The 14,313-nt window shown below is 41.5% G+C and overlaps 1 protein-coding gene across 2 annotated transcripts in view; it reads left to right on the top strand.

Moving 5' to 3' along the window:
- Nucleotides 1-14,313, top strand: part of KRI1 (KRI1 homolog) — a 67,841-nt gene that overhangs the window by 21,466 nt on the left and 32,062 nt on the right. For both annotated transcript variants that reach the window (XM_078784492.1, XM_068128882.2), the window contains 6 exons: nt 4,141-4,255; nt 4,896-4,986; nt 8,905-8,944; nt 9,743-9,789; nt 10,210-10,339; nt 10,862-10,930. In XM_078784492.1, coding sequence (XP_078640618.1) covers nt 4,141-4,255; nt 4,896-4,986; nt 8,905-8,944; nt 9,743-9,789; nt 10,210-10,339; nt 10,862-10,930 — 492 coding nt within the window. The remainder of the gene's footprint in view (nt 1-4,140; nt 4,256-4,895; nt 4,987-8,904; nt 8,945-9,742; nt 9,790-10,209; nt 10,340-10,861; nt 10,931-14,313) is intronic.

Below are 14,313 nucleotides of genomic sequence, written 5' to 3'. Positions count from 1 at the left end.
TGCCTCTGTACGTGAATTGCAGCAGGCTATTGTAACTGCATGGCAAGCGATTCCTGTCCAAACCTTGGCAAATCTCGTGAACAGCATGCCTCAACATGTACGTGGTCTCCTGAATGCTCGTGGGGGTTACACGAAGTACTGAACTGTAATTTTACTGTCCGTAATCCCAGTCGTAATTTAACTTTTGTTTTTGTTAAAAAGATTTTTTGGCTAATGTGCAAAATAAAAAGATACTTCTGGAAAACGTACAGAAGTTTAACACAGTACTGTCTGTGAATTGAGTTCGATATCAATTTACATCACTTTCAAGGATCAATTTATTTGCTTCGAAATGTCAAATGTGGTTTTTGTTTCTTTTAAAGGCACATCAACAAAATCTAGAATACATTTCAACCATAATTCCAATCGAACTTTTGGTTCTAAGTCATCTTGAAAAGTAAGTTCACCCCCACAAAAAAAAAAATTCCATATTAAATGCCAAGTCTGTATGTATATATATATATGTATATATATATATATATTTATATATATATATTTATATATATATATATTATAATATATATATATATATATGTATGTATGTTATATGTGTATATGTAGATGTATGTATGTATATGGTGTATATGTATATGTATGTATGTATATGTGTTATATGTATATGTATGTATGTATATGTATGTATGTATGGTATATGTATGTATGTATATGTATATGTATGTATGTGTATGTATGTATGTATGTATGGTATATATGTATGTATATATGTATATATATATGTATGTATGTATATATGTATATATGTATGTATGTATATATGTATGTATATTTGTATATATATATGTATGTAGTGTAGTATGTATATATGTATGTATGTATAGTATGTATATATATATGTATGTATGTATATATGTATATATGTGTATGTATATATGTATATTATGTGTATGTATATATATGTGTAAGGTTATGTATATATATATATATGTATATATATATATATAGTAATATTATATGATATATAGTCGTACTAGATCTAATACTCAGATTGTTACGGACACGACTTAAGATGTTGCGTGACCGAGCGGAATCGGCCGCCGTGTTCGCACAGTTACCCGATTACACTCGAACGTGGCCGAATCGCGCTAGCTAAATCAATGAAGGAACAGGACACAACGGCTGGGATTAATGCAACGACACAAGGGGTACAGTTCTCAAGACCTCCGGAGGAGGATATAATATTGGTGATGCAGAAACGGGTGGATTACACGGTAAGAGGTAAAGCACAGAAAAGATGGGCACTTAGACACAGTCTTATCTTATCCCGGACAGACCACAGGCAAACGGGACAAGACTGACTTACACAGGGATTGATGGCAAGGAAGGGCAGGCAGTCGATAGCACAAGGTGCACCTTGGCTCAGGGGCCAGAATCAAACACGGTCCGGTCCAGAGATGCGGGGAGGTATTCAGCGCTTGGAGGTGGCGTCTTCTCTCTCCGTGGTGTGGGCGCATCTGACGTCACCTCCCTCTTTCTGCGCATGCTCAGCGGGGAGTGACACGCCCTCGGCTCGTTAGCTCCGCCCCAGATGGAATCGGTCCGCCGCTTCTATTGGGTGCGGGGGGGTTACCGGCTCCGCCCTTGACGAGGAGCTGACAGCGAGCCCCTGCGTGGTAACCCCGTCGGAGCCGGCTAACCAAGCCGGAGTGAGGACGCACACTCCCCGCGCCGCCGCCGCCGCTGTTGTTGTTGTTGTTGTTGTTGTTGTTGTTGTTGTTGTTGTACCATGAGGAAGAGCTGCGGGGAGGTATTGGGAGGTCCTAAACTTTCTAACGGTGCCATACAATCACATTCTGGTGCAACGAAGAGTCAGAATTAATGGAAACGAGTCCTTAACTGACATAGACTAAGAATAGACTAAGAATAACTAGCAAGATGTCCTATAGTTGTCTTACATGAGATGCGGTGAACCTGGGCACGACATTTAAGGGGGGAAATAGGGGAAGGTCGGGGCTACAGAGTGTTGTTTACAGAAAATGGGACTAGGGAATGGGGGATTGGGGATAGTTGGGAAGTATTGGGGAAATAGGGGAATATTTACAAGCGGATATGGATGGATCCAAATCCCATATCCGCAACAATATATATATATGTGTATATATATATATATATATATATATATATATATATATATATATATATATGTATATATATTATTGCGGTTTTTCGAAGCCCGTTCCCGTTACAAAGGGGAGATTAAGCCTCTTTTTCTCTCTGGGTCTTCGAAACCACGAGACTGAGTCGCCACTTCCGGGCAGACGTGGAAAAGGGTTTCAGGACAATGTTGCACGTACCTTGAGTACCCACGCCGAAGCGGGGATCGAGCCCCCTTACGAAACACGCGTGATTGAGTACACCCGAGCGGATGGCGTACCACGTGACTCGTGCTGTTACCTTTCTATAGAACCCGATCAGAGCGATCTAATTCGTACCATGCTAAGCCAATGATGGAAGAGATGAAACGGTCGAATCAGAAGGAATAACAGGTTTATTTACTCTATGTACAGGGATTTGGTAGAAGAAAAGGGACACAGGGCAGAACTTAAACAGTCTTACTTATTTCCCAGACACGGGCCTGATCACTCACATGGGGAAATGGAAGAAGAATGTTCGCGCGCCGAACGTGCCTGCTTCGTTCGCTCCAGGAACAGCTCACCCAGTCGTGGCCCTCTGGCGGTCACAGCACGTGTCCCGGCGAAAGCAGGCAGGCGGGAAAATCCTCACGGCGCGTATATCGGCAAAGGCAGGCAGAAGGAAATACGCGCATCTGTGGCCCGGCGCGGGTCGTCTATACAGCGCGATTAATACTGCGCAGAGCGCGGGGAGCAGGGCAAGTTCGTATACAACGGCATTATGCACTTCTCCTTCTGAACTCAACTCAGCGCGTCTCCTCTGGGATCTCAAAACCCCGAACTGATGTATTCTGCTCCGAACTCCGATCTGACTTGCCCTGCGCTCATCTCATCTCATAACTGAACTGAGGCGGGGGGCTCTGGGCACAGGGTTATATCGCCCCGCCCTAGCCCGACCCAAACGTTCCAAACCCCGCCTTTTGCCGCGGTGGTAAGTCACTCCCCTCGAGCCCTGATTGGCGGCTCGCGCTTACCGACGGCTCCTCCTCCGCCTTCCTTCGGCCTCGGTCGACTTGTTCAGGCCTGCCTCGTGGTATTTCGGCGCCAATGCCACCCAAAGCGCCATAAGGACACCTAATTTTCATTATCCTACTCAACGCAAAACTAAACACAGGAAAGGTCTACGCTTACATTTACTAAGAAATAACTGAGCTTAAACGAGGCTACGTGTTGTAGTGTAACTAACTAGGAGGGGAAATTAACCTTTATTATAAAACCACAAAACCGCAACAATATATATAAAATTTCCAATCAGTGCTGTATCTTGGTAGATCGACTGGTTGTTTCGATTTGACAGACCTACATGGATACCGTGTGAGTTGTTACTCGCGAAACAAAAAGCGGGATTAAGCAATTGGTTTATGTCCGTCCATCCATCTGTCTTGTCAGTTTATGATCGTGAATTTATGTTGAGGAACAGTTTATTTAAATTGAATGCTATACATGTATTTTGAACACTAATCTGTACATGAATAGGAAGACTTGTCTTTCATTTTTTCGCACCTTGTCTCTGAATTTGTCCTGATCGCACCTGCACAGAGAAATGAGATAATATTTAATGTAATAGACACTCGGTAAAATGGTGTAAAACCTTTAATTATTTCATTTTTACGACTTTTACAATCTTTATTTTTATTTAATTTTATAATACTTGAACACTGCAGAACACAAATCACCTTCATAATACTTTTTCCTCCAGTTTTCTAGTACGAACCTCCAGTTTTGTCGTACGTGCTTCAATTTAAATATAGGTTCAATGGGGGTGGTGTATAAGGTTAGCATTCTGGACAACTTCAATGGCACTAAACATTCAGATTTCTTTTAAACAATTGTTAAAATCATTATTTTATTAAAATGAAGTAACACTGTGTGGGATATTGTGTTCAATGAAGTCTCTATTTGCTAATGTTATTGCTAGCTTTATAGTGATGGCAAGATCTGCTGTTTTCAGGTAATTTCTGCAAAACGTGAAAGAGAATTTTATCGGACATTGTCTCTGCTAAAGAAGAATGATCCAAAAATCTATCAGAAGGATACCAAGTTTTATTCGTCCTCTTCATCTGACGGTATGTACTTTGCATCTTTTATTCGTAAGTACTTGGAAGAGAGGCTATTTCATGCCAATTTATCATGTTTAAAAATATATATATATATTGTGGTTAAACTTGTCATGTTTGTTTGTGTTATCAAAAACTTAACATGTAAAATTTAGACCTACCTGGGACAACTGGCCTTGGTTTTCTGGGTCATTGAATGAGTGATCTTTTTTACCGTCTCAATGCCGGTCCTGTGCATGTCATTCGGCAATAAATTGACAACCTATGTATAATTCTCCAGTATGATCAGTAAAAATAGAAACGAGTTGATTCTGCTTAAAAAAGGACAGGGAGCGAGTGTGTGGTGGTGTGATGTGTGGAGAAGAAAACCTCACAATTACAAAAACAAAATGTATTTTCTTTCTTTTTTAATAACTTTTTTTTCTTTTGTTGCTTCATTGTTTTTAATCTTTAGGCTAACCCCCGCTCTAGTAGGGAAAATGGCCTTTAAATGCATGTTGTTGTTGTTTCATTGTTTTTAATATAATCATATTCTATGTTTTATTGCTATTACTCTTTAGTTTCCACTGCATTTTACTGTGATTCTCTTAATGCAGTTTTTTAACAATTATTGTTGGAATGTCTCATGTTTTTCTCAAACACCTGGTAGATGAGGAAGGAAAGAAAAAATCAAAAAAGAAAAAAGATTCTCCCTTCTTCGTTGCTGATTATGAACGTAAAGTGATGCTTGTGAAGAAAGGGTGAGATGGTCTAGATCTCCATTCTGTCATTCTTATGACTATAGCGTTGTGCTGCTTCCATCACACTTTCTTATTGCATGGCTTCCTGCTCTTATACATTGCATCCTCCCCTCCCCCTTTCATGGTAAGCAAAATACGGCGTGTTTGTCTTTGCTATCTTCACATGTAACTTGTGATGCTGACGTCACAGGTTCACATCTCAAATACTGAGTAGATTGGTTCATTGTTTTCTTGAATCTGATTGTGATCTATTACGAGAAAAGTATATATAATGTATGTATATATGTATGCATGCATGCATGTGTGTGTGTGTATGTATATATATATATATTGTTGTGGATATGAGAATGGTTTTTTTTTTTGTTGTTGTTGTTGTGTACATTGTTGTAAAATATCACCCTCCTTACTCCAGTGTTGTATAAAGGTCAAAGGGCGTTCCCGTAGTTAGTTCCATAAAGCATACATGAAGGACACCATAATATCCCTGTTCAGTAGTTTATTTCCTTATTATGTGTATTAGGGTAAGGCCTTGTCTTCCATTAAGATGACACTCCATTGCACCAGGTGAAATAAGAGTAGATTCCGTTCACATTCCCTTATAGTCAATTGCCAACTACATCCCCTCCAAGCCTCAATTGCCAACTGCACTGGGCAGTTTGTCAGGTTTGCTACAGCTGTGGGTTGTTGATTTCACCCCAAGACTCCATTAGCCACGAGGTGATCTCGGAGCCGAAGGTGGGAGGAGTCGGCCCAGCGCCGGGAACAAGGCGTGGCCTTGCCAACGCCTCCTCTAAGGGCGGGGTCGGGAGGTCGCGCGACCAACCAGGGCCGAGGTGAGCTCACCGATGGGCGTGTCCTGGACACCAGCGGCTTGATCGCCTGAGGCGCTATAAAGAGCGCGCGCGGAAGCCTTTGAAGAGAGACGTGCAAAGAGAGGTGCATCAGAGAGTTGGCAGTACACAAGCAGTGCAGAGCAGAGAGGAGGGAGAAGGAGTTCTGAGAGCAAGCATAGGGAGAAGGAGTTCTGAGAGCAAGCATTGAGAGAAGGAGTTCTGAGAGCAAGCATTGAGAGAAGGAGTTCTGAGAGCAAGCATTGAGAGAGAGTCCTGAGAGCAAGCAAGAGGAGTACCACGAGCAGTACCAGCACCTTTGAACTCCACCAAGCAGCATTGGCTCCACCAGGCAGCTTTACCTCGACCGGCGGAGCTCGTCTCGCGGCAGCTCGCACGACCGCAGCTTGGGCGTTGACGGCAGTGCCGACCGTGGCCACGGAGGAACGGAGCTGCCGCTCCCGGCCCGACCGTGACCCAGTTCCAGTGGACCTTCCTCTCCCTCCAGCCATCCACCTCCTGCCATTCCTATCATCATTCCCCACGTGAGTCTGTCTTTGTTTGTTCTGTCCCTGGGTATTAATTAAGCCTGTATAGTTAAGCTAAGTTTCGCTGTGTCGCCTTGCCTCTTCTGTAAATTATTTTATTATCCTTCCTTCTCCTTGGTTATTTTGGTCTTGTAAATAGTAAATAAATTATATTTGTATTCCTTACCCGTTGTCTTTCTTCTTCTTCACATCCTTCGCTTTAGTCTTTTCCCCATTGAATATCTGTGGCGCGATTCGGCCAACGTTCAGGAATCGGGTTAGTCGGGGTAACTGTTAGGGCCGCGGTGCCATCCGCTCGGCAAACCAACATCTTATCCACGGTCCGTAACAATATATATATATATATATATATATATATATAATTACGACATTTCTGTTAAAGTGAAATTATATATTTGTTACCCTCACCTGAGGAGAGGGTATTGCATTTGAGTCCGTTTGTTTGTGTGTTTGTCCACGCAGAATAAATATGATTTTCTCTGCAACCATTGGTCCGATTGACAGGAAATTTTCACCACAGGTGCAACTCCACCTGTATAATTTTTAATGATAATTATGACGTCATATGTCACGTGGTATGGGCGCCATCTTGAAAGAACCGAAAAACTTTGCACCTCTATATATCTCCGAAAGTGTTGCATAGAAAAAAATTGAGACATGGCTCATTGTAAAGAACTCTCCATGGGGAATAAAATATGTTGATGATTAGGTCATAGGTGCCTCCATTATGACGTCATAATTTGACAAGTACAAAACTTCATCCGATCAAGATGAAATTGCTTGAGCATCATCTAGGGATAAATTGGTAGAGAGAAAAAAAAAAAAGACGTCATCGGTCATGTGGTTCGGCCGCCATATTTGTTTAAACACAAAAGACTTAAAAAACACTGAAAACACGTCCTGGCGAGGGTCTGCAATCTCTGATTGCTCTTTCTAGTTTGTTTGTTTGTGTATATATATACCAGCAAAGGTACCCGGCGTTGCCCGGGTTCCAAATATGTAGGAAGTAAATGACTTGACTTATAGCAAGTTGTTATGTAGTTCATGTTGTATGTAATTATATGTACATAACATAAGAACTTGCTATAAGTTAAGTCATTTAAGTTAAAAAAGAGTGAGTGAGTTGGTAATTTCAAAAACAAAAAAAAATGCTGAACCAAACCCAACCAAATTTTGCATGTTACCCAAGGATACCCCAGTGTGTGATATGATGTTGAAATGTGAGTATGAATAATTCAAAATTATCAATAATTTCACTCTTTTAAGCGGAGGTTCAAACCAAAGCATCCAACAATGAGCTTCGCAATGAAGCAAAAATGATTTGGACTTGTGCCAAAAATAAAACAGCAAGGATGGTTGATGAAGGTGATCTAAGCTGACTTCCATTAGATGGAAGATGACCTTGGGCAAATAGTAGATGGAATAGAGCGGAATGCTTGTGAAGTACAACATGTTGTCTTTTGATGAAACCTGTCAGCAAAGTGAAGGGGTATAATTGCTGAGTCTATGTATAGAAAGAATGGAGTTTCTCCATCTGTAAAACTTTAAAGAGTTTCTGCTATCGTAGAACAATACAAATGGTACCATTGGGAAAGTAGTAATTGATTTACTTGGAACAAATATTTGGTCCTTTAATCGCAAAAGTGCTTCTTTTAAAAACCCATGTTTCCGGAATGGAGGAAGAAGAAGTGGTCCTCGAGTTTTAATGCAGTGGTTCCAATGGAAACATTTATTGTTCAACCAAAGCAGGAGCCATTTATAAGTACATGGGAGGAGCAAACAAAATTATATATTGTAATACTGTACTTCTTGAAGCAATATAAAAATATATATACAAGTACACGGACTAAAAGGCGTGTTATATGTGAGTGTTGTTTGTGGCTTGTTATTGTTTTTTGTATGCAATGTTGAGGCTCATGGAGGAGTTGGTATCCAGAACAGATCAGGATGTAACCGAACAAAAGGAACAGTAAAGAGAGAGGGACTCTGGGTGGTACACACCAACAGGAGGGTTGAGGGACAAATTAGAGTAAGACTTGGACAAATTTAAGGGATGTGGGGAAGAACGAGGGCAAGGGATAAGCAAACTCTCAATGACAGAAGTGGAAGAAAAAAACTGGAAACTTGGAAAGAGGTGGGTTTGGGGAAGGTTAATTGGGATAGAAAAGATCATAGTGCACTGATCCTTGCTAATGCAGGGTTTTAAAATGAAAATTTGTGTTTGTTGGATGACGAAGTTTCCTTGCCTAGTTTATATATTTTTTGACTAAAATATTGTTGTTTTTTACCTTGTTCATCTGTCTAATCATGTCAATAGATTTTAGTGGACACTATATTCATGCGTTGTTATTTTTGTTTTTAATGTGCCCAGACTCGCATTTGTGCACCCATTGTACATTTGGATTTCGACTTTTGGTGATGTGCTCTAACACTTGTCATAGTTTACTTTGTTCTTTGTGGGCTTTAGTGAATTTTGTTACAGAAATAGCCATTAGTGTTTATAAATATATATATATATATATACTTTTTTTTTCTTACAGAAAATATGTTGATGAGAGTGATGAAGAGAATGAACAAAAAGTAAGAACAAAATTTGTTGTTTTTAAATTTTTACTTCTCTGGGAGTTAAAAAAAAAAGAAGTCATTATTACATGGTGCATGAAGACTATAGGAGATATCAACATAATTCATGTTTATATAATGCTGGATGGATGGGATAAAGGCTGCGACCAAGCAGTCTCTACCAGAGCTCCAGAAAGCAGTGCAAGATGTGGACGTTTGGAGACATCATCTGATCATCAATGTTACCAGAAGTCAGACGACTTTACATAACTAGATAACTATATAATGCATGCTTCTGGTTTAGTAGAATTTTGTTTTTAAAGATTAATGCTTCTATTGGTGTCCAACGGGATGTTTTTCAGCTCGGATTTATCGATGTAATATTGTATGTGGTGCTTTTGCTTCCCCATTATGATGTCACTGTATGTTCCCTGTTGAGGAGGAGGATAATGATAATCACTTCCATGGGTATTGGGTATTAAAAAAAAAAGAGCCATTTCATAGAACATGTTTTCTGTACACATCAAAACATTATATAAAATACCTGTTCTTCACAGGTGAGGAGACGACATGGGGTTACGAGTGTTTTTTAAAGCTAAACTGAGTTCTGTCATGAAGTTGCACATTCAAGTTATGCTCTTTGACTTTAGGACCATTAATAAATACGACAATCATTTGATGAACAAATTTGTGTAACATCAACATGTGTTCCACATAATATGCATAAGCATATCCTTAGGAAGTTGATTGGGGTTCTAGAGATGTTTAAAGAAAAATTGATGAGAGTTAAAACTTTTACTATGTTTTGTGTTATAGGATCATCTGCTCTCACACGTGGAGGAACAGAAACAAATAAAGGAGAGGTGTGTGTACCTGCTTGCCATGAGCCGAGTTGAGCCTCTGTTGGTGGAAGTGGAGGTTGTGGGGGTTAAATATGCACCTATGGCTTGTTGTAATCTCCTTAGCCACTAGTTAGCCTGTCCGCTGCACAGTGGGAGACGGGATTTTGCAATTGCTTGTGTGTCGGTGTGTCTGCCAAGGCCTAATTTTTTTTTTAACCATTTGAGCTGTTATCAAATCGTCAACACACTTATTATGAGACTATGGAGACCACTGATTAATAAATTTACCATTTTTTTCATTAGCTGTTGTTTTGGTAAAGTTTAGTTAAATACAAAGCCAACACGGACACAATTATTTTGTCTTTTGTTGTATATTTGGCTTTCCCCGAGTCTGCTCTGGTCACCCTGGCTGCATTCAGTTTTCCATCCATTTCCTCTCAGCTTCCAGGCTTTCTTGGCTGAAAGTGACAGTGAGAGTGAAGGTGAAACAAAGAGGAAAGGGGATCGAGATCTGAGCAATGCCCTTGGGTCTGGTTTGCTCCAGCACAAAAAGAAAACCCAAAAGGAAAAGGTGACCAATTGTCATCCTCTTCATCTTGCATTTGCCTCACTAGCTCATTTATTTGCATGTAATATTCATGTTCACACATGTAATATTGTTTTTGTATATGTAAAAATAGGGGAAATACTCCCTGGGTGCTCACTGGTAGAATAAAGCAGTATACTACACTGACTAAAGGTATTTTAAACAGTATCACGGTATTTTAAACCAACTTCAATGGTTGCTAGGAGACAGGGCAGCATGTAGAATCATACTGACGTAATCAGAACACATTTTTTTTTTTAAACCTATTTTGGCTACTCCCTGTAAGACCCCCTTAGGATGCAATTTTGCTTCACAGGATATCCCACCATTCACACTGTAAACATAGCTTCGCGGGATATCCCACCACAATGTTTATGGACTGACTGACGGACGGACGACGCGCCATCCCATAAGCTCTTTGAAACTACGTTCCAGGTGAGCTAATAATACCAAAACGTGTAGCATCTTTTTACAGTCAAACATGTTTCTGCTCATGTCCTTTAACAGGAAGATGAAGAGGCAGATTTTAGGGCGTGGTTACGAGGTCAAGGGTCATCAGGTGGTGGTGCTGATCTGGTAAGATTGGGTATATTGTTGTTCTGGGAGGAAGATAATGTGGGCAATACGGCAAGTTTAGTTAGACCAAACCACAAATATTTGCATCTTATTACTCCCGCTAGGGAGTAATGCATTCACTCGTGTCCGTGTGTGTGTGTGTTTGTGTGTTTGTGAACAAGATATTTGGAAAAGTTCTGAACGGATTTGGATGAAAGTTGGTGGGATGATTGCCCTGGGATAAGGAAGAATTGATTAGTTTTTGGTGAAGCTCAGGATATTATTCCCGATCCAGGAATTTTTTGAAGGATTTTTTTGCCATTGGAAGATAGGGCTCATTTTTTTTTAACATTATCTTCTATATATTCTATATTTAACATTGTGATATGAAAATAGTTTTCATATTTGTTGTAAATGTAGTTTAAACTCGTGGTTATGCGTTAGAGCGGTGTATTTTTTTAGCCGCGTCGTCTTCAATGTTCATTTTTTTCTTCAAATAAAGACATTGTCATTTTAAAACCACCAAAGTGTGTATTAGGTTCCCCCGTTTAATAAAATGTTTCGTTTGATACGTATAATGCTTTAAAACTGTTTTTTTTTTTTTTTTTTTTTACCTCAGAAGAGATATCAACATTGAGCTCAGCGAATGTCATTCGCGGTGTCAGTATTTGATGAACTTATAAAGACTTAGTTCCAGATTTGTCAATGGCTGAGGTATATTAACAAACGAATAAAACAGATTTGAGAAAATTCCAACTTTTTAAAAAAAGATCGCATATTCACCCAGGGTTGTGAGAGGCTGAAGAAGAAGAAACCTTGCATGGGCTTCCCAGACCAAATAAATAATTCTGGTTCTGGCTCTGCAATGTTCAGGTTTATTACTCCCGCTAGGGAGTAATGCATTCGATCGTGTCCGTCCGTGTGTGTGTGTGTGTGTGTGTGTGTGTGTGTGTGTGTGTGTGTGTGTGTGTATGTTCGTGTTTGTGAACAAGATATCTGGAAAAGTTCTGAACGGATTTGGATGAAAGTTGGTGGGATGATTGCCCTTGGGATAAGGAAGAATTGATTAGTTTTTGGTGGAGCTCAGGATATTATTCCGGATCCAGGAATATTTTTTGGGGAAAGATTTTTTTCTGTTTTACTGCATTAAAGCTTTTATTCTTATTCCGAAATGATGTTTTTCTCCTCTAATTCCGAGATATATCAAAATTAATTCTCTGACAGTTCGGGCTTACTTTCTTTTTCATTTATTGTTTTGGGGAGAGGGGATGTTAAACAAAACTTATTATTCCCACGGCGGGAGTATGCGCTCTACTGAGTGGCGTTCTAGTTTCAGAAATGGGTTTACGATTGGTTGGGTGATCTTAAACTTTCTTTTTACCTCCACCACTGAAGGTGGACGGAGGTTATGTTTTCATCCCTGTTTGTCTGTCTATGAGCAGGATATCTCAAAAAGTTATGGATGGATTCAGACAAAACCGGGTGGACAGGTTGTGTGTGTGTGTGTGTGTGTGTGTGTGTGTGTGTGTGTGTGTGTGTGTGTGTGTGTGTGTGTGTGTGTGTGTGTGTGTGTGTGTGTGTGTGTGTGTGTGTGTGTGTGTGTGTGTGTGTGTGTGTGTGTGTGTGTGTGTGTGTGTGTGTGTGTGTGTGTGTGTGTGTGTGTGCCAATTTGATTAGATTTTGGTGAAGATGAAGAATCCAGATCAAGATTATCATTTTTTCTGATTCTTCACCACTGAGAGATGGGGCAAAAAGCGATATATATATATCGATAGAAATAACTATCGAAATAATAAAAGCGATAGAAAATAGAAATAAAAAGCGATAGAAATAACTATATACACGACCGCGTGTTCAGTGTGGTGATATATATTGTTGCGAATATGGAATTTGGCCTCCATATCCGCTTGTAAATATTCCCCTATTTTCCCCAATACTCCCCAACTATCCCCAATCCCCCATTCCCTAGTCCCATTGTCTGTAAACAACAATCAGTAGAGCCGACCTTCCCCTTATTCCCCCATTAAATGTCGTGCCCAGGTCCACCGCACCACACGTAGACAACTTTCGGACATCTTGCTAGTTATTCTTAGTCTATGTCAGTTAAGGCCTCGTTTCCATTAATTATGACTCTTCGTTGCACCAGAATGTGATTATATGGCACCAGTAGTGAGTTTAGGACCTTTCCCATACCTCCTCCCATCTTCTTCCCCCGTCTACAACAACAGAGGGGCACGGCGCTGCGCGGGGGGGAGTGTGCGTCCTCCCACCGGCTCGGTTAGCCGCCATCGACAATGCGCTCCAGACAACGCGCTCCAGACCATGCGCTCCACGGGGTTACCACAAAGGGGCTCCTTGTCAGCTCCTCGTCAAGGGCGGAGCCGGTAACCCCCCCGCACGCACCCAATGAGAAGCAACGTGCCGATTCCACGAGGCGGAGCTAACGAGCCGAGGGCGTGTCACTCCCCGCCGGATATACGCGGCCCCGCGCCGGATGTGACGTGAGATGCGCCCCCAGCTGGAGAAAGAAGTACCTGCGCGCGCTGAGTCAGAGGCGCCCCGCCTGAGAAAGAACGTTGCCTGCGATCGCTGAGAGGAAGCGAACCCGCCTGAGAAAGAACGTTACCTCCGAGCGCTGTGACCTCCCCGCATCTTTGGACCGGACCGGGTCGACCCTGTCCTTGAGCCAAGAGTGCACCTTGAGCCATCGATACCCGCTGTCCTTTCCATCAATCCCCGTGTGAGTCAGCTTTGTCCCGTTTATCTGTCGTCTGTTGGGAATAATATAAGATTGTGTCTAAGTGCTTGTCTTTCTATGTTATACCTCTAGCCCCTGTAATCTAACCTTTCCGTACGAATATACTTGAGAATCGAAACATTGGTGTCTGTCATTATAACCCAGCCGGGTGTCTTCTTTTCCTTTATTGATCCAGCGTAGCGCGGCTCCGTCAACGTCGAGTATAATCGGGTAATTTGTGCGGACACGACGGCCATTCCGCTCGGCCCACCTTAACATCAAAGTCGTGTCAACACCAATTGGTGTCGAGGAGTGAGATTCGGACCCGGGACTAAATTAGTTAGGCCCAAATTTTGGGAGGGAAAATCGAGCCGGAGCGCGTACGGCGCTCGACAAAATCGATCCGGAGCGCGGTCCCGCGGTTACTGCGCTCGCCGAAATTATAACGGAAAAAAAAAAAAAAAAAAATTTGGATTTGTTTTACGAAACTCGAATTTTGCAAGTCGCGCTATGGCGGATCAAGACGGCTGGGGTCCGGTAGGGGAGAGTGAAGCAGGGTCGGTCCAGGACCAAAGTGAGACACGTGAGGAGAGCGAAACAGCGGGGGTAGCAGACGCGCGAAATGGCGCCTCGCTGGTCACCGCGCCGGCGACCGTGACAGCGCCCC

This window comes from Myxine glutinosa, chromosome 9 (genome assembly GCF_964187855.1).
Source record: "Myxine glutinosa chromosome 9, kmMyxGlut1.1, whole genome shotgun sequence".
NCBI classification, from domain to species: domain Eukaryota; kingdom Metazoa; phylum Chordata; class Myxini; order Myxiniformes; family Myxinidae; genus Myxine; species Myxine glutinosa.
This window is presented reverse-complemented; position numbering and strand designations above follow the sequence as displayed.